Source organism: Sarcophilus harrisii, chromosome 2 (assembly GCF_902635505.1).
Source record: "Sarcophilus harrisii chromosome 2, mSarHar1.11, whole genome shotgun sequence".
Classification (NCBI taxonomy): Eukaryota; Metazoa; Chordata; class Mammalia; order Dasyuromorphia; family Dasyuridae; genus Sarcophilus; species Sarcophilus harrisii.
The window spans coordinates 553,792,874-553,811,210 of record NC_045427.1 but is presented as its reverse complement, the minus strand read 5'-3'; the positions used below and the strand labels follow the sequence as shown (position 1 = coordinate 553,811,210).

Here is an 18,337-nt window from a genome sequence, read left to right as displayed (position 1 = left end):
TAAGGGAATCAGTAGTACTTAATTCAAAAGATAAAAATGGGAATGGAGATCATTTCAGTCCTACAAAACAGCCTGAGCAAAGATAGGAAAGTGAGAGAGTACAGTAATTGTGATGTTTATCTGTAAAATGGGAATAATAATAAAAGTCATCCTACCTAATTAACAGGATTGTTGTAAAGTACTTTGTATATTATAAAGCACTGTATTCAATCATTTATTAAACATCTACTATATATCAAATGTATCATGAAATATAAATCAAAAAAATAAAATATATAAATCAAAAAAAACCTTACATTTGATATATGTTATTATTATTATAACAGGACTTTGATTGGGGAAATATTATATAGAAAAAATAACTGGAAAAAAATCTAAAAATACTTAATAAATTAGCTTAAGTATATGAATGATCATGAACTGCTTGAATTTCTAAAAGCATAATTTATATCAGAAATCATATTTTATGTACCAAATTTCATCTGGGTTTCATTTACTATGTGTTGAATTATTACACTGTTATAAACAGAATGAAATTAATAACTGAACAATTGGATCCCTGGCTATATACACATAAAAATGTGATAATTATATAAGATCACAGAATGAGAATCAATTGTCAATTTGTATGTTCAGAATAATAAGTTACATTGGGAATACACATACTAAAATTGTTTAAGTGTATTGTTAAGAAAAATGGGCTAAAAATATCAATGTTAATTGTATTTGGCTCTTTAGTATCCAATTTTTAATGCCTCCTGAAGTAAAAGAGGTAATCCTGGGTTTCTGGAGGCTATGCCAGTGAATTACAAGCTTTGGTAGGTATCACCAGGCTGGAAGGGCTATGAGTACAAGTCAATGACCTGCTTGCCTTCCAGGGATCCAAAATGCTCATTAATAAAAGGGTGATTACTTGTTGATGATTTTTGGGGGGACTTAACAACTTATGAAGAATTGTCTCCTAAGGCATGGAAGGGTTATGATTAGCTTTGGTAAAAAGAATAGTCATACTAATTTAATCATAGACCTGTTGAAGCAATTCTGTCAGCAGATATATTGATCTCTCTTGATAGATCTTCAAATTTCCTGAGGTTAAAAAAAAAGTCCAGTTCAAATATTTTACTATTAATCCTTCATAAGAACAATCTTCCAAAGATTTTTCTCTTTATCACCTAGTTAAAATGTTTTGATTCTCATAAGTCCATCAGCCCAGCATTTCACAAAATCCATTTATTTGGAAACTTTATCAATTGATGGGGAAAAGTCCTTCCCTGAAGGAATATCCTTGCGGAATAATTTGTGACCCTGGGAATCGGTATTTTCAAATGCATATCCTGGAGGGGAAGTATAGAAAGCTGGGCATGTCTCCTGTTTCTTGGCTGTATATTGTGTTGAGTATACTGTTGAATCATCAAATGGTTCGGTGCTGTGAACGACAACAGGTACAGGTTTGAAATTCAGTGTTGGAATTAACTCGTGTGGTATGTAATGAGATCTAAACGTGGTCAAGCCGTCAAACTTCCCAGATGGACCAGGAATCTGATTTTTGGGCTTAATCATTTCTAGCCGACATGGTTTGTCCCATGGTTTGAAATCCTCTTTTGTGATGCTTCTTCCTTGAAAAGGAAACTTAGAGATCCGTGAATAAACTGGCTTTTTGGGAACCCCTGTAGTCATGAGAGTTGAAACATGATCTTGACGGTTTTTGTTACTGTGCTCTATGCTACTTGTTGAGGTGACATCTTCTGTTAATTTTCGCACCTTGGGCAATGGAATTTCCTGAAAATTATCCCGAAATTCTGTGTTTTCCACAAATGGAGCACTTTTTTCCACTCTGATGATTGTAGGTTTACAACTCTTTGCAGGTTCTCCAAAAAGGCCTTTGTAGGTATGACGGTTAGTTGTTAAATCATCAAAGGGCTCATTGTTTGGCTTGTAAACTTCTTTTGGTCTTATAAATTTGGGTTCTAGCTGGTAAGGCACAAATGACGATTTATGGATTGTAATAGCATTAAAGGGAATAGCAGAATGAAAGAGTAGGTTTAAAGGTTTAAAAGTTGACCCAGCATGTAGTTTTTGAGGACTTAAGCCATTCTGAAATTTCTCGGTAGGCAGAGGTTCAGCAGTTTCACTTTTCTTGATAGTCCAAGGTCTGAAATCATCTTTAAAATAAAATGAATTTAAGATAAAAAATTAGATAAAAGAATCTTTAAACATAAAATGAAAATTAAAGACCTGTTGATTCTTAAATAATTGCTCTATTAATATCACTCCCTTCTGTCACTGCCAGTAATTCCCCTATCTTTGGAAATCTTCTATTCTCTATATCATTTATTCATTTGGTAACTAATCACAAATTGCCTTATGGCATCACTTATCTTATTGGCTTAAAATTTTTGTTTATTGTATTAACTTTTCACATGTAAGCATTCATGTTTTGTCTTCCCAGCTTGATAAAAAGTTCCTTGTAGATAATGAAATGTTATTGTACATATCTGTATCCTCCATAATGCCTAGCCTTAAATATAGGAGGTGCTCAGTAAATATTTGTAGGTGACTAATTATTATCTAATGTGTCTAGAAATTAATAGTTTCTTTAAACTATAGATCTGTAATTAGAACTCAAATTAAGAATGAGTCTTCCCTCCTGAATGAATCTTTTCCTTCGCCTAATTCCTCTCTCACTTTCTTCCCTGCCCTAAACTCTCTTGATAGAGGCTTGCGCTCAAAGTCAGTTTTCGATATTCTCTTCCTCCTTTTCTGTGATATTAAATTCAGGTACATGTGCTTCTGTTTGTCTTTTGTTATTCAGCATCCAAGATAGTAAGGCTAATCTTTCTCAGTCTGGTTAGGAGTGAGCTACTAATGGGAGGAGGGAGTGGGAAGGAGATGCTGTTCAAAAGCTTCCCCTCAGAAGGGAGTTTGAGAGAATGATGGGCTAGGAGATTATATGGAACTTTAGTTTTGACTCGTGAAACAGGAAGGCAAGGAGCCCAAAGGAAATGCCAGCTTTTAAGAAACCTTTGCTTTTATCAAATATGTGAGAGGGGTGTGTGTGTGTGTGTGTGTGTGTGTGTGTGTGTGTGAGAGAGAAAAATAGAAGAAGAGAAAAGGAGGAAGAAGAGAGGAATCTAATTGTACACATCATTAAAAACACAACACTGGTTTTATTTATATGGATCTTAGAAAATTCAATAAGGAGAAAAATTATAGCAAAATCTTAAGCATTACTATGGTATGGTAGAAAAAGCTGTCAGCTTGCAATCAGAAGAGCTAGTTTGAGTCTTAAATCTTCCACTTGCTCTTTCCCTGTGTTTCCCTGGTTAATTATTCATTGACTCTTTCTGAGCTTCTCAGTTTCTTCATCTATAAATCAAGTTTATGAAGGATGCTGGCAAGATGATGGAATAGGTTGGTAAATTCAAGCTCTCTAGATCTCCCCTCAGGGAGAATATAGACTGGTGAAAAATCTAGAAGACTTTGGGCAGAACAGGGTTCCTCCTGGTACAACCTAAAATCTGAAGAAAGACCTAGGGCTTGGGGATTAACCTGTGTAAAGTGCCCGCCCAGGGCCATGGCTGGAGCCTCCACAGGAACCACAGAGACTTTCATCTCTGGGATTGTTTATGGAGTTGGGAAGACTGGGGGAACCTCTGCTGATTGGGAACACCAGGCCCAGCTGTGCTTCAGGGACACAGCCCTGGACCAGAAGGAGCCAGCCCCCAGTGAGTGCAGAGGCAGTGGGCAGGGACGCTGCTGGCACCTGCAGGAGGGGAAATTCTTGGTTTGGGTTTCCTGGTCAGAGGGGAGAGCTGAAGTGAAGCCAGAGGCACTGTCCCCCCACTCTGGAATTAGAGATGCTTACACTAATACTCTTATTTTAAAAAAAAAATGAACTGGCAAAGAAGGAAGAACCCATTATAGAAACTTGTTGTGGGAATAGGAAAGACCCAGGTTCATCTTCAGAGGAGGACAGTGAAGCAGAAAAGAGCTTCTTTTACCTCAAAGAGTAACATTGAATTTATAGAATTCAAAAGAAAAAATTTTTAATCAAGCGAGAGACACTGAGGAAAAACTAACTAAATAAAAATCATCTAAGAAAAACAAAAAGATTATGAAAAAAATTAATTAGAAAAGAAGATACAGAGTTTCAAAGATGAAAATAAGTCTTTGAAAATTGGGTAAGGGAAGCCAGTAAAGCTATGAGAGACCAAAAAATAACAAACCAGATTCTAAAGGATGAAAAAATACAACAGAATGTAAAACAACACCTATAGAGGACAGATCAAGAAGAGAAAATATAAGAATAATTGGACTTCCCTAAAATTGTGAGCAAAAAAAAGAATCTTGACACAATAATGCAAGAAATAATCCAAGAAAGTTATTCTGGAGTGATAGAACATGAGGGGAAAGTAAAAGTAAAAGAAATCCACCTATTACCATCTCAGTGAAATCCTTTGTGGAAAACACATAGGAATATTATTGCCAAATTTCAAAACCTCCAGATCAAAAAGAAAATATTTCAGGACACAAGGAAAAAAACAACTCAAATATGCTGGAGCTACATTTAGAATTGTACAGGACTTAGCAGCAACCAGAATAAAAAACTGCAAGTCCTGGAATCCTATCTACTAACGATCAAAAGAACTAAGTCTATGGCCAAAAATATCATATCCAAAAAAATTTTCTATTAATATTGAATGAGAAAATGGACATTTAATGAACTTGTAGATTTTCAGGACTTTCTATCAACCAAACTTGAACTTAATAGAAAATTTAACATATTAACAGTCAGTAACAAAGATCAGTTTCAAGGAATTTAACATGACTAAATATATACCATATGTTCAAGATTGACATCAACAATATGGAAACTCAAAAGAAAGATTGGGGTACAGTTAAGGAAAAATAGTAATCATGTTACACAAATGAAGTGCAGAGGAAGAATAGATATATAGGCATTAAAGGGGGAGAAGGGGTCCAAGTTCTGAAAACCTACTCATATCTGGAATGGGTTAAATAGGCAACATTTATACATATTATGAATGGTATAGCACCCTCTAAAATCTATAAAGAAATAAGGGGGGAGGGATGGGTGGACAGGGAAGCAAAGGATGAGGGAAGAAAGCAAGGGAGGGATTCATAGGTGGGGGGAAGCTAAGCAGTAGCAAGGCAGAATTAAAGGGAAGTCAGCACACATAGGAAAGATAAGCATCTGTGTAGGACGAAGGGGCAGAGGTGTGTGTGCATGTGTGTGTGTATGTGTGTGTGTGTTCTACAGATATAGACATAAATATATCCTTTCTTAACTATAGCCTGCTTGGGGGTAGGGGTGGGGATGAGCAAGGGAAAAAGAATAAAGTAAAAAAGATGGGCAATAGAGAACAAAAGAACAATTTACAAGAAAAGTAAAGAAAATATGGACACATGAATATAATTTCTTCCACTACTAGATAAATACTTCCTTGAACTAGTAATTTTTTCCAACATATTTTGAATTTTCCCTTATGTTCTGCTGGGCACGTGACAATGTTCTCTTTTGTTTTGTATTCCTTTTCTATTTTTCTTTTTTTCTTTACGGTTTTTTAAGATAAAATAAATTTTTTTTAATTAAAAAAATAAATCTAGGCTTTTAATTATCATACTGCCTACTACTTCATAAGGTGCTTGTAAAGAAAACATTTTGTAAAGAGCTAAACACATAGATTAGTATTAGTTTTCAATTCTGAAAATGTCCCAGGAGAAAGTATATAATAAAGGGGTTTTAGCCAAAAAGAATATCTATCTTGATGTTTTGATACATAGATATGTATCATATTTTCTCTCTAAATACATACATATAATTATATTAATAAAAAATAACAGATGGCAGATGTAATACTGAACAATTTCTACTTCTAGATCTCTCCCCACATAAAATGATTTTGCATTTAGTTTCATTTGTATAATAATGGATTATAATTAATTTATTATATTATAATATTTATTTTATATTTATTATATGACATATAACATCTAATAAATTATAATAATTATTTTTATAATAATAACTCATAGTTTATTATCTTTGCTGGAAAAGGGAAAGGGGAGGTAAAAAGGGAAATGGGGAAATGTCCTTAAAGTTGCTGACTAGTATGGAACAATAAGGATAACATTTATTACAATTTTCTACTCTTACTGATTCCCTATCCTATTTCCCTTTTGTCACAACTATGCCAAACCTTTTCTCTCCTTAGGCCTCTAAATGTGCCAAATCAGATGAACTAGCCCACCTGCTTCCCTGAGATTTAAAAGGAAATGGAAACCATCTCAACTTTCTCAGCATGGTCTCTCATTTTTATGTCCTTCCATCTCAGAGAAAGAAGCAATCTAGCCTATTCTCTCTGTCTAGGCCCTTGATCTCAGCCTTTCTGCCCCCTCCAAGATACTGATTAATCCAATCATTCCTTCTCTCTTATGGGTCGGTCTTGGCCCCTCCAATGGCTCCCTTATATTTGCCTACAAATATGTTCAAGTTTCCGCAGTCCTAAAAAACCGGGAAACAACAGATCAAAACCTTCCCTTGACCTTTCTGCCTTATCCACATCTCCTTTACTCCTAAGTCATGAAATCAACCAAATGCAGATGAAACCTAGGAATACAGATCCAGCTGTCTATACTTATTTCTCTAACTGTTCTTTCACTAATTCCTCCCTCTCTTAGAACCTAATACAGGTCCTCATTACCACTCTCCTGGGCTACAGTATCTTCTTCCTAATGGGTCTTCCCATCTCTACTTAAGCACCTTACAAAACATTTTTTCCACTCCTTATTTTCTTCAAGTACAGGTGAATTCATGTTACACATTGGTTCAATGGCTCTTGCTTCACAAATGAAATTTGAGATCTGAGACTTTCTACAATATTTCTAGTATCTTTCTCTTTCATTTTACCCCCATCACCAAATCCATTCCAGTTCTCTCAGAACCTTACGCATTTTATCGTAATAGCCTCCTAACTGGCCTTCCTGTTTGCAAATGCCCCTCTCTCAAATCCATCTACCACACAGTTGCCAAAGCAACTTTTCTTTCTAAGGTAAAGATGGAACTAGTCATTCTTCTCTTCCTCAAAAACAAAAAAACAATCTTTCATAGCTCCCCATTACTTCTAGGATCAAATTCAAAATCTAAGCCTTACATTTAAAACTCTCCATGATACCCCTTTCTAGACATTTCATCCTATTCCTTTTTAATACATCCAACATCCAGCTAAATTGGACTACTAGCAATTTCCCAAACAACATTCCATTTCTTGGCTTCCCAAACTTTTTTCAAAACTCAGCTCAGTAGCTACTGATTTTTTTTTATTAAGACAATCAGGGGTAAGTGACTTGTGGGAGGTCACCTAGTTAGTATGTGTCTCCAGACTGGATGGCTATGAACTCGGGTCCTCCTGATTCCAGGGCTAGTGCACTGTCATGTAGCTGCTCCTACTTAATTTTTTAAGATTCTCTCAGGCTGACCAGTGTTCTCTACTGCCCAAATGGCCTTGCATTTATTATCTTTAGCTTTGTGCATGAGGCATCAGGATATTAACTCTCTTGAGTATGAGATCTTTTTTCCTTCTGTTTCTGCGTGTCCAGCTCCCAGGATAGTAACTGGCAAATGATAGGTTCTTGATAATTTGCACCTCCTCTCCTTTCTAGCCCCTTCTTATACAACCTTCATAGCAAGATACCAGGTTCTATAATAATTATGAACTTCTTGAAGTCCTGATTCCTGTTTTATTTATCTCTGTATCTTCTCTAATTAAAGCAGTGCCTTATATGTATGAGTACATAATGCACTTATACACATATACAAAGTGCTTTGTATAAGTTAAAGTGCTATCTAAATGTAAATTATTTACATTATTTCTGTTATAGTAGGAGTAGTTGCTTTTTAATAAAGTGGGGCCCTGAGTCTTTTCTTCAATCCCAAATCTTGATTCTCAGTTTTTACATACAGATCTCACATGTAATTTTTAACCAAAAAGTAGGCATCAGAGATGTTGTAATCCATTTTCAGAATATCCTTTTCCTCAGCTTTCCCAGTCCCATAATTCCTTCCCCCCTAAACATCATCACTGTCTTCCTTATTCAGCTATTGTTTACCCACATCATTAATTTCTTGTTTTTCTGACTTTTCTGCACCTAAGAATTCCTTAGTTATCTTAATTCTTAAAATCATTTATTTGGTCTTCATCATTCTGGTATAATGCTTTTGATTCTATAATATGGCTATTACTGCCTTTGCTTTCACTAGAGTATTCAGCCATAAATCCTAGCTCCTGAGAGGCAATATTCTAGCCTAACCCTGTTATTTTTCAGGAACAGGAAGCTGAGGCTGAAAATTATCCTATCTAAAACATCTTTTATAATCCCATCCAGTTACTTGCTTATGATCAAAGGAAATTAATACATCTTCCAAATACCATAAGCTAAATTTAATGAGAAACTAAAGTCATTATTTAAAATTAAAGTGCCATATTGGCCAAATATAGGCCATACATTGTTGGTCAAATATGATTTGTACAAAATTTGAATTAGGCTCTGAATGAGTTATGTTTCATTGTATGGGCATATATGTACTTGTAAATAGACACATACAGATATGTGTACCTTTACAAATATGAGCTGCCAAAATGTTTTTGAAAGCATGTATATGGATATATGAATATATATATATATATATATATATATATATATATATATACACATAATCCTAGTCATGGTACATGTGTGGCATATTTATATGTATAGATACATACAAGTGTGTATGTATATATATATATTATTGCTTTGCAGAGATATTTGAGAAGTTCATATTTGACCCAACAAAGTTTATGAAAAGTATCTAAAAATCAGTACATCACTACATTAAAAGTATGTGCTGGTTATGTTACTCCTTTTAAAAATATGTGATATATTACCTCTATAGGTAGGAAGAGTATCCATCTTTTCTTTTTTAATAAGTTGTCTTTCTGGAGGCCACAATGTTTCAGCAGGTTTTGATGGATAAAAAATAAAATTCCGCTTATAGGTAGTTGCCAAATCAGGTTCCATCATTTTTGACTTGTATTCATCAGGTGCTTCAACCTTTTCTTTATATGTATCACAGGGAAGACATTCAGATCTGAAATATTGTAACATGGGACATTCCATAAAGGATATTAATTTTTTGCTTCATGAAATATGAGTACTGAGGGTATTTCAGATTCAAAACACAAATCAGGAAGCCAAGGACTATCAGAAGAAGCTCAGAGTTAGAGGCAGTACTGGTACCACCACATAGCCCTTTTTTCGGGTCTCCACGGCCTCCCAAAGACCCTGAGCAGCTGCCCTACAATCATTCCTCTTCTACAGAAAGATATTAAATTAGTCTGGCATGCTGGATTAGATAATCTATTTACCCTCTGTCTTGCCGGTGTTTTAAAAATTTAAATTTAGAACTGGAAGGAATGTCAGAGTTCATTTTTTCTAACACTTTCATTTTTACAGATGAAGAAATTGACATCCAAAAAAGTTGTCAAGTTAGCAGGTATTTATTAAGTATCACCTATGTGGAAAGTATTATGCTAGACATTGGGGGTACACAAAGAAAGGCAAAAAAACCTCCACAAAAACAAAAACAAAAAAACAGTCCTTGCTCTCAATCTGATGGAGTTGTGATTTGGCTGGGATCACAGATAATAAAAGCATTAGGCTCCAACCTGAAAGCCTTTGACTGGGAATCCACAGCTCTTTCTCCTAAGTAAATCCTAAAGTATCTTGATGCTTTATCTCTCAAAAGGTCCACTTGATTACTATTTTTTAAACTTCCTACTGAGGATTAGTCTGGCAAAATGACTATAAATTACAGAATAAAATCTTGTTTCTCACCCACCTTTGAATCTGGTTCACTTACCTTTGTGTGAAAAGTCATCAACCTCCTTGATTGTCATTAGTTTAGGTTAGGTTGCTTAGAAGAGACTCAAAATTTCTGGGACATAGTCTCTGGTATATTGTGGTTATATAAGTGAGAACTGGGGTAAATCTCTGGGGTAAGTCAATGCAATTCAGACTATTGACCACTGTTCACACATCTTTTATTTTTTATTCTTATAACTTCAGAAATTCTACTCTGAACTGGAAATCTAAGATACTCACTTAAAGGAAATTGTTCTCTGAATTGTAGTGTCTATGACTAAAAGGACTGGTTGAAATGAAGTCAAGGGCTACATTCAGCCTAAAGACTACATCAAGTTCTCCATCAGTGCTATACACAAGTGAATTTGACTCTACCTGAACCAAAATAATGCCGGGATTCTGGCTTAAACAAATAAAAAATGTGATGGAGGAATGTAAAAATAAAAATTAAAGAAAGGTGTGGAAAAGTGGAAAAATAATCAGAGAAAATAAAAGTTAATCAACCAATTAAGTATGGACAGTGACAGAAAAATTCACATCAAAATGTGAACTTCAGAATAAATATCTTTTCCCTTCTATTTCTTTTTACTCTCCTCAGTCTTATTTTTAATCATCTTTTCTGAGCCTCAAAATTAAATGGTCTGGTTTCTTCATAGATGATTCCTGCTTCAGGAATCATTAATCATCAATAATCAGTAATCATACATTACTAGCTTAATGTCAAAGTGAGAATCCCACTTCTAACAGGGATGCTGACATTAAAGATACAAACCAAGTTTAGCTTTCTCAAGAAATTGACATAGAATGAGAAAAACCAGCAGGTAGAACAAAGGAGAAACCAAGGGAAGAGCTCGGAGGGACACCTCAGTTATTGTCAAGAGGACAGGGAGAGGAATAACAAAGCGGCAAGTAAAGAAGCTCCAGACCAAGCCTATGTGGGATTAATAGGCCAGTCCTTCCTGCCTGGGAGAGGGGCTGGGCCACAGATAACGTGGATTCCGGGATTTTGTCCCCCAGCTCCCTCAAAGGATCCTACCTGTAGCAGGGAGTAGATTTTAGTCTGATGTAAAGGTGAGGAGGCATTTCTGGTGCAGGTGTCAATTAACCCAACTGTTATGGAAAACAATTAAACAATAAACCATACATTGCCTTTGACCTGAGTGATGCTGCCACTAGGCAAATACCCTAAGGAGGTCAAATATTGAAGGAAAGGTCTGATATTGCAATAGCAAAAAAGTAGAAGTTAAGTGGGTATCTACTGACTAACCAAAATGTGAATTATACTGTCCTGCAAGGGGAAATGATGAACAGGAAGTAATCTGGGGAGACTTACACGATCTGAGGCAAAACAAGGTATGCAGAATCAGAACTGACATGGCCACAAGACTGTAACAGCGTTGGCCCTCTCTTATCAACATACTGTCTGTGAGCAATGGTGGCTACATGTGAGGAAGACAACATGAAAATGAAGCATGCGAAAGAATGGTGGATAATAGGTGCAGAACAAACTACACATCTTCAAACATGGTCAATGTGTTGATTTGCTTTGCTAAGCAGAACTTGTTTGTTGCAGGGGAGAGTCCTATTGGTTGGGAAAGGTCATTAGAAAGGGACAATAATGTCATAAAAAATAAAGCACACCAACAAACCATTTTTGAAGGCTAGAAATAGCTTTACCCCCCATTACAATGCTATTTAATTACAATACTATTTAATTAAATACTATTATTTCTTACATTTTGTCACCACATGCTTGAAATTGATGTTGCACAGGCTTAATACTTTCAAAGTGGGTATATTTTTCTGAATATTCAGTTATGGGGTTACTCAAATCTAGTTTTTCATAAATCCTTGTAGGCCTCTGAGGACAGCGATGGAGCCTGTGTAAATACAAATAAACAAATTGTTTCAACTTTTAAAAATATTTTTCATGTAATGAATTCATTATATTGTAACCCAGAAATCTTCAATATATTTAGGGGTTTTTACTTGAGAGCAGTTTATAAACATAAACATATTTATGTTAAATGTGAGACTTTTCTTAACTAATCTGTCATTGTAGGTTATTTAATGAAATTTATAAAAGAATGAAAAGGAATGAAAATATGAGGGAAATGAAAGAAAGAAAAAATTGGAGTGAAATCTTGCCTGCTGTCAAGGCCGGTATTCTTATTTCTATTTTACATATGAGGAAATGGAAGCTCAGATAGACTAACTGACTTCCCAGAGCTAACATATACACCATTACCACATACATACTCTATTTCTTGATTCAGTAGTCTTTTCACTGTTTACCCCAACCCCAATATCATATTTCAAGCAACAATCTTAAATGAATTATTTGATTTTCATAACCTATCCAGAAGGTACAGGTCCCACAGGTAAAATTGACTACAGGATGCAGATCAAGATTGAGGACCAGGTAGGGAAAAGAAAAAATGCTAAAATTAGTAACAAAATTGCCTCCCTCTATTTTAAATTTTATAAGAATCTCTAAATCATACATGGAATCATTGATCTATAAAATGGCTTCCAAATAACCCAGGCTTTAGTATAACTTGTACATGTATTATTACCCTAATCCTTTACATCAAAAAGCAGCTAACTTAAAATTATGATCAAAGAAGGATAATTTACAACCTTGTGAATTGTAAAAGTGTGATGAAATACAAGTTAATAATGCAAAGATATATGTAAATTGATAAGGATGATCAGCATGAAGCAGATACAGTAAACTGCAATTCAACAAAAGAAGAGTGGCATAGTAATACTTTCTTTAGTGTTTTTCCAGTACAGTCTAGAGCTTTAAAAATATTTAATAAATGTATTCCAATATAATTGGTTTCCATATGATCCTATGGATTTTATTTTATATGTTTGAAAACATCATTCTACAGTGCCAATACTGGATCTATATCCCAAAAATGTTTGTAGCAGCTCTTTTTGTGGTAGCAAAGAATTGGAACATGAGTAGATTCTCATCAATTGGGGAATGGCTGAACAAGTTGTGGTATATGAAGGTAATAGAATATTATTCTATAAAAATGAACAAGCTAATTTTAGAAAGACTGGAAAGATATTTATGAGCTGATGCTGAGCAAAACAAGTAGAATCAGAAATACATCATACATAGTAATAGCAAGTTTAAGATTACTGAACTACTGAGAATTGTTTTCCATTATGGAAGACTTAGTTCTTCTCAGTAGTTCAGTAATATAAAGAAATCCCAATAAACTTTGGATAGAAAACACTATTTGCATCCAGAAAGAGAACTATAGAGACTGAATGTAAATCAACATATGCCATGTTCACTTTCTTCTTTTTTTTTTCTCTTGTGGTTTTTTCCCTTTTTGTTCTAATTTTTCTTTCTCAACATGATTCATAAAGAAATGTGTATTAAAAAAAATAAAGAAAATATTATTCTAGAAGGGAATTCATAATTTCACTAGGCTACCAAAGGCGAAATATTGAAAAAACAAGTTAACAGCTTCTGGTCAAGGCTTCTCTGTTTCTAGATTGGTACTTCTAATCAGAAAAATTCCCAAGAAAATGAATCAATCAATAAGCATTCATTCAGTGATTCCTATGTGCCAAGTATTTTAGTATCCTCAAGGTGCTTATATTCTATCAGGGAAAATGAAATGTTCACATAAAAGTAGATATAAAATGTACATAAGATAAAATCAAGGTAATGGGGGAGGACACAGCTTCTAAAGCAATCAAGAAAGGCCTCATGTAGGAGGTGGAACAAGTGTTAATTTTTAAAGGTAGCTAGGCATTTGGAAAGATGAAGCAAGGAAGTAGTACATTTCAGTCACAGAATAGGAGATGGAAAGAAGTGGACAGTCTGTGTTAAGGCATATTGAGACCAGAAAGCATCTTGACAGAAAGCATAGTTAAGAAGAGGGGGTAGGGACTGGGGGAAAGATTATGAGTTCCGTTTAGACAGGGTCAATTTTAGATGCCTCTGGAATGTCCAGCTGGAAATGTTCAAGGAATATTAGGAGATTTGGGACTGAAGTTCAGGGTAGAGTAGGACTGAAAATATAAATCTGGGAATCATCTGCAGAGATGACAATTGAACTCTTTTTTGGGAATAAATGATATCTCCAAGAGTATAGTTAATCACTGGCTAAAAATCTATTACCTGTTATCTATGACTCAGCTGATAAAGGAACTAAAGGGTGTTTATAATAGATCTTTGGAATGATAAAAATGTATCCATCTTTGTGCAAAATAAGCTAGGAATGGTCTCCATGCTGTAGAGAAAACAAGCACAGAGATAATAATTTTTCTCAATTTCATACCACATTCCTGTCAAAATCTATGATAATAAATCCAAATATCTAGACTCTAAATTCAGTATTCTATTATTCTATACTTCTCCAACATCAGAGATAAGATGCTACTGACATTATTTCAATGAGAAATTTTCCATTTAGCAAAAAGTAATTAACATGATGTGGGCTTATATTGTTTTTGCATATTTTCTTGCCAACTTTCTATTATTCAACTGACAGTAAGGAGTAGATGTCTCAGATTAACATGTCATCTATCTTTGGTAAACAAAATTGACATAGACTAGCAAACAATGAGGTGTTTTGGAACTTAGAAATTTATAAGAAAAAAAAATTAAAGGTAAAGGAAATTCGAGAATAATAGTTCATATTTAGATCTCAAGCTATAAATCTTGAGTTTGAATACTTGCTATCCCTGTTACCTTGTGACTCTTTAGGAAAGTCCCTTTATCTCTTTGGTTCTGTTTCTTTATCTAATGGGCTAGATAATCCCTAAAATCCCTTCCAGTGTGGTCTATTTAAATTAAAATTCCATGCGGTCTTTGGAGGTTTACAAAACACTTCCTTAAAATCACAGAATGTTAAAGTTGGAAGAAACATTAGAAATTAGGTTGCCCAACCTCCTACCTCCATTTTATAGAGGGAGAAAATATATATAGGCTCAGAAAAGAAAAGTCAATTACCTAAGGAAACCAAAGCAAAAAGAAGGCAAAAACCAAAGAGTTTTGAGGAACAAAAGATGTTTTATAAGGTAGATCTCTATCACAGATCACACAGATTACACATCTTCATAACATAGCAGATTTAGAAGTGAATACTGATTTGCAAAAAATGGTAGGAAAGTATTTTAATTTGTAAGTAAAATTCAATGAACAAATATTTATTGAACACATTCATGTAGTATTCAACAGACATGTATTAAATATTTCTTATATGTAATATTATCTATTAAGTGCTAGTGGGTAAAGATATTAAAAAATGATCCTTCTTCCCTCTATGAGTTTCTACACAAAGCCATGATTATTTCCAAAGATCTTATAACCTAGTTGATGAAAGCACACAAGGGCAAAGTGGAAAAGGATTGTCTTCTTCTTTAATGGAGTCCACTAGTGCCAAGTCCTCTTAGAGGTGAGAGAGCCTTCATTCTCTTTGCAAGAAGGATTGTGATGTCAGACTCAGTTTCTGGATGCAAAAATGGCTTTTGAAAGTGAAAACTGGTTAAAGAAGTGAGAAGACAGGAGCTGCATTGTCTGAAGGACAGCCTCTCCACTTCTAGGTGAGTTTTCCCTAGGAACTTTTTTCTCTGTCCTACAGGAAATAGAACATTTTGCTCATTTGCATATAGAAGACTAAGAATTTGACCAATTGTTTTTCCCTGGTTACTTACATTAATTTTATGTTATTAAGTGTTTTTATTGGGTTTATTATTCTTACATATTCTACAAATAGAGCTTTTTGGGTATTGGGCCATGGTTTGCATAACCAGGTACCAAAAACATTCCATACCAAACTTAGAAAAAGTAGCCAATTCTTAGGGAAACTTAAGGGGACTCTAGTTACATACGAATGAAAAAATAATCAGTACCAGGCCATTTATAATAAATGTCAAATAGGCAAATTATTTCCCTCTAGGACTCGATTTCCTTCTCTGTAAAATGTGTGTGGTTTAAGTGTGTATGTGAGTATAGGGAATTACCAGATAATCTCTGAGGCACCTTCCATTTCTGAAGCCTGTGTTACTATGACATAAATGTTCTACCTGTTCCAGTGTTTCCTGCTGAATTAATTATTCCCTTGCTTTATTATGCTCCATGATTTCTCCTAACATTAACCAATATCTCTAGTGTGTATAAGCCAAATCAATTCATTATGTTTAGTGTTAGGCTCTGGGGAATTTGGACTTGAAAGATGAGTGTGTTGAAGGCCTAAGGGATTATAGTTTTATATATATATAGTTTGAATAGTTATTCAAAGTTGTCTCTGCAACCCCCAGACTATATAAGAGATTGCTTAAATATAGGAATGCCCATGGTTCTTGGGAATGTGTTACAAATATTAAAGATCTAGAGATCACTTGTGAAACTGTAAGTTTATCATTGAACATTGGTGGGGGAGACTGATGAGAGAAATTGATTGTAGAGTTAAAAGTCTGTAGACAAGCATGAGTCAGTGTAAATGGTTTGTGGGTGTTTTTGGCGACGATTCTCTGGCAGATAGAGAATGAATCTGGATTCCTGGAAGTCTAAGTTGATCCTAGGGTAAAGTCTTAATTTAGGAATTGTGGGAACACTGTTGATTTAGGGTAGTAGGCAACATCCCCTCTACCTTGTGCAGTTAGCTGGTAAAAATTTCCTCCATAAACCACCCTGGGTATACTAACATAAATAAAACCAGCCATCAGCAGAGATGCATAAATGTTACAAGTACAGTCAAACACATAAGGAACATGTGCTTTGGGGTTTGCAAAGTGCTTTACAAATATTTTTTATATCCTCACAATAACCCTGGGAAGTAGGTATTATTATCATCCCCATTTTACAGATGAGGAAACTGAGGCAAACAGACATTAAATCACTTGCTTGGAGTTACACAGCAAAGTGTCTGAAGTTGAATTTGGACTCAGCTCTTTTTCTAGCACTTTCTCTCTTGAGTCATCTAGCAGTGGTCGAGACAAAAAATGGGGAAATGCCATTTGACATTCAAAATCCTTCATCGCCAGCTTTCCCCGCCCAGCTTCTAACAGCCTATTCCCTGTCATGTAGCCTTCCAGGGATACTAGTTGACCTTTCTGCTTTTCCATGAACATGATGCTCCATCTCTTGGCTCCAGTCATTTCCTCTGATTGCCCTCACCATGCCTGAAATTCTCTCTCTCCTCAGCCCTACATACATTCTGGCTTCCCTGGCTTCCTTAAAGTTCCAAGTTAAAAGCCTTTACAAGAAGCCTTTCCTAGCCCTTTTTTCATAGATCTTGTCTTCCACATTGGCAACTTAAGATACCATCCTTGACTCCCCTCTTTCATCCCCCCATCTAATTTGTGGTCAATCCTAGTTTTTATCCCCATAATATCTCTCTTCTATGCCCTCTGCTCTCCTCCTTCCCTGCCCTAATCCCACTACCCTCTAGGACCCCCCATCACCTCAGACTTGGCTTACTGCCATAGTCACTGGGGTTTGGGAGGGCACAGAGGGTGGATCTATCTGCCATAAGTGTCTTCTCCATCCAATCCATCTTCGATTCAGGTATCAGACTAATCTTTCTAAAAAGCAGCTCTGACAATGTTACATAGCCCATCCCCTTTTAATTCTAGTGCCTTCTAATTATCTATTCTGCATATCCCTTGTTCATCCATATTGGATTGCTTATTGTCTCCCCTATTAGCTTGTGAGCTCCTTGCCTCTTTTTGTATCCCTGGCACTTAGCACATAGTAGGCTTTTAATGTTTATTGATTTCTCATTAATGTCATCTTGCTACTCTGAAACAATCAGATCAGGTCTCTGAGCAAATTCATGAAACTGTGATCCCTGTTTCTAATATATTCAATAGAACCCTGGTACATCCACATCCCTCCTCCCCCGTTTTTTAATATTATGGCAGGTAGCCACAAGCCCAGTTATGTCGCAAAGTATTAAAGTACTTTTCTGTTGTCTCCTTTGACTTCTGTATACCTGAGCTGACCTATATATAATCGTGATGGCACATTATAAATTAGGACATATTGCCCTGTAAGAACCTTGACTGCCCACATTGGTAACAGATTTTCTTTGAGAATATAATTGGTTCTCCTTTGGGAATAATTGGTTACCTTTGGCATTTTCTTTTCTTTAGTTACAGGAAGTCATAAGATCCTAGTTCTAGGGTTGGAAAGGACCTCAATGAGGCTATCTAGTCCATACTTCAAATTTTCTTGAAGTTTGAAATTTAAGCAAGTTATTTTCCCAAAGTCATGTGGCTAATAAACATCCTTGGTATAATTTAAATATAGTTCCTTTGATGCTTGATTCAATGCTCTTTCCTTTTTTTCCTTCCCAAGTGGATTTTACTACTACTTCCATGGACATGGAACTTTTGTAGCCATATTTCATACTACAAGTTTCTATAGTTCATACTATAA

The 18,337-nt window shown here is 35.2% G+C and overlaps 1 protein-coding gene across 2 annotated transcripts in view; it reads right to left on the bottom strand.

Moving 5' to 3' along the window:
* Positions 1-357: 357 nt before the first annotated feature.
* SAXO2 (stabilizer of axonemal microtubules 2) overlaps positions 358-18,337 on the bottom strand; it is a 90,332-nt gene continuing 72,352 nt past the window's right edge. For both annotated transcript variants that reach the window (XM_031955658.1, XM_023496642.2), the window contains exons 2-4: positions 11,661-11,804; positions 8,949-9,151; positions 358-2,162 (exon numbers count right to left, since the gene is read on the bottom strand). In XM_031955658.1, the coding sequence (XP_031811518.1) occupies positions 1,231-2,162; positions 8,949-9,151; positions 11,661-11,804 (1,279 nt within the window). In that variant the 3' untranslated portion in view covers positions 358-1,230. The remainder of the gene's footprint in view (positions 2,163-8,948; positions 9,152-11,660; positions 11,805-18,337) is intronic.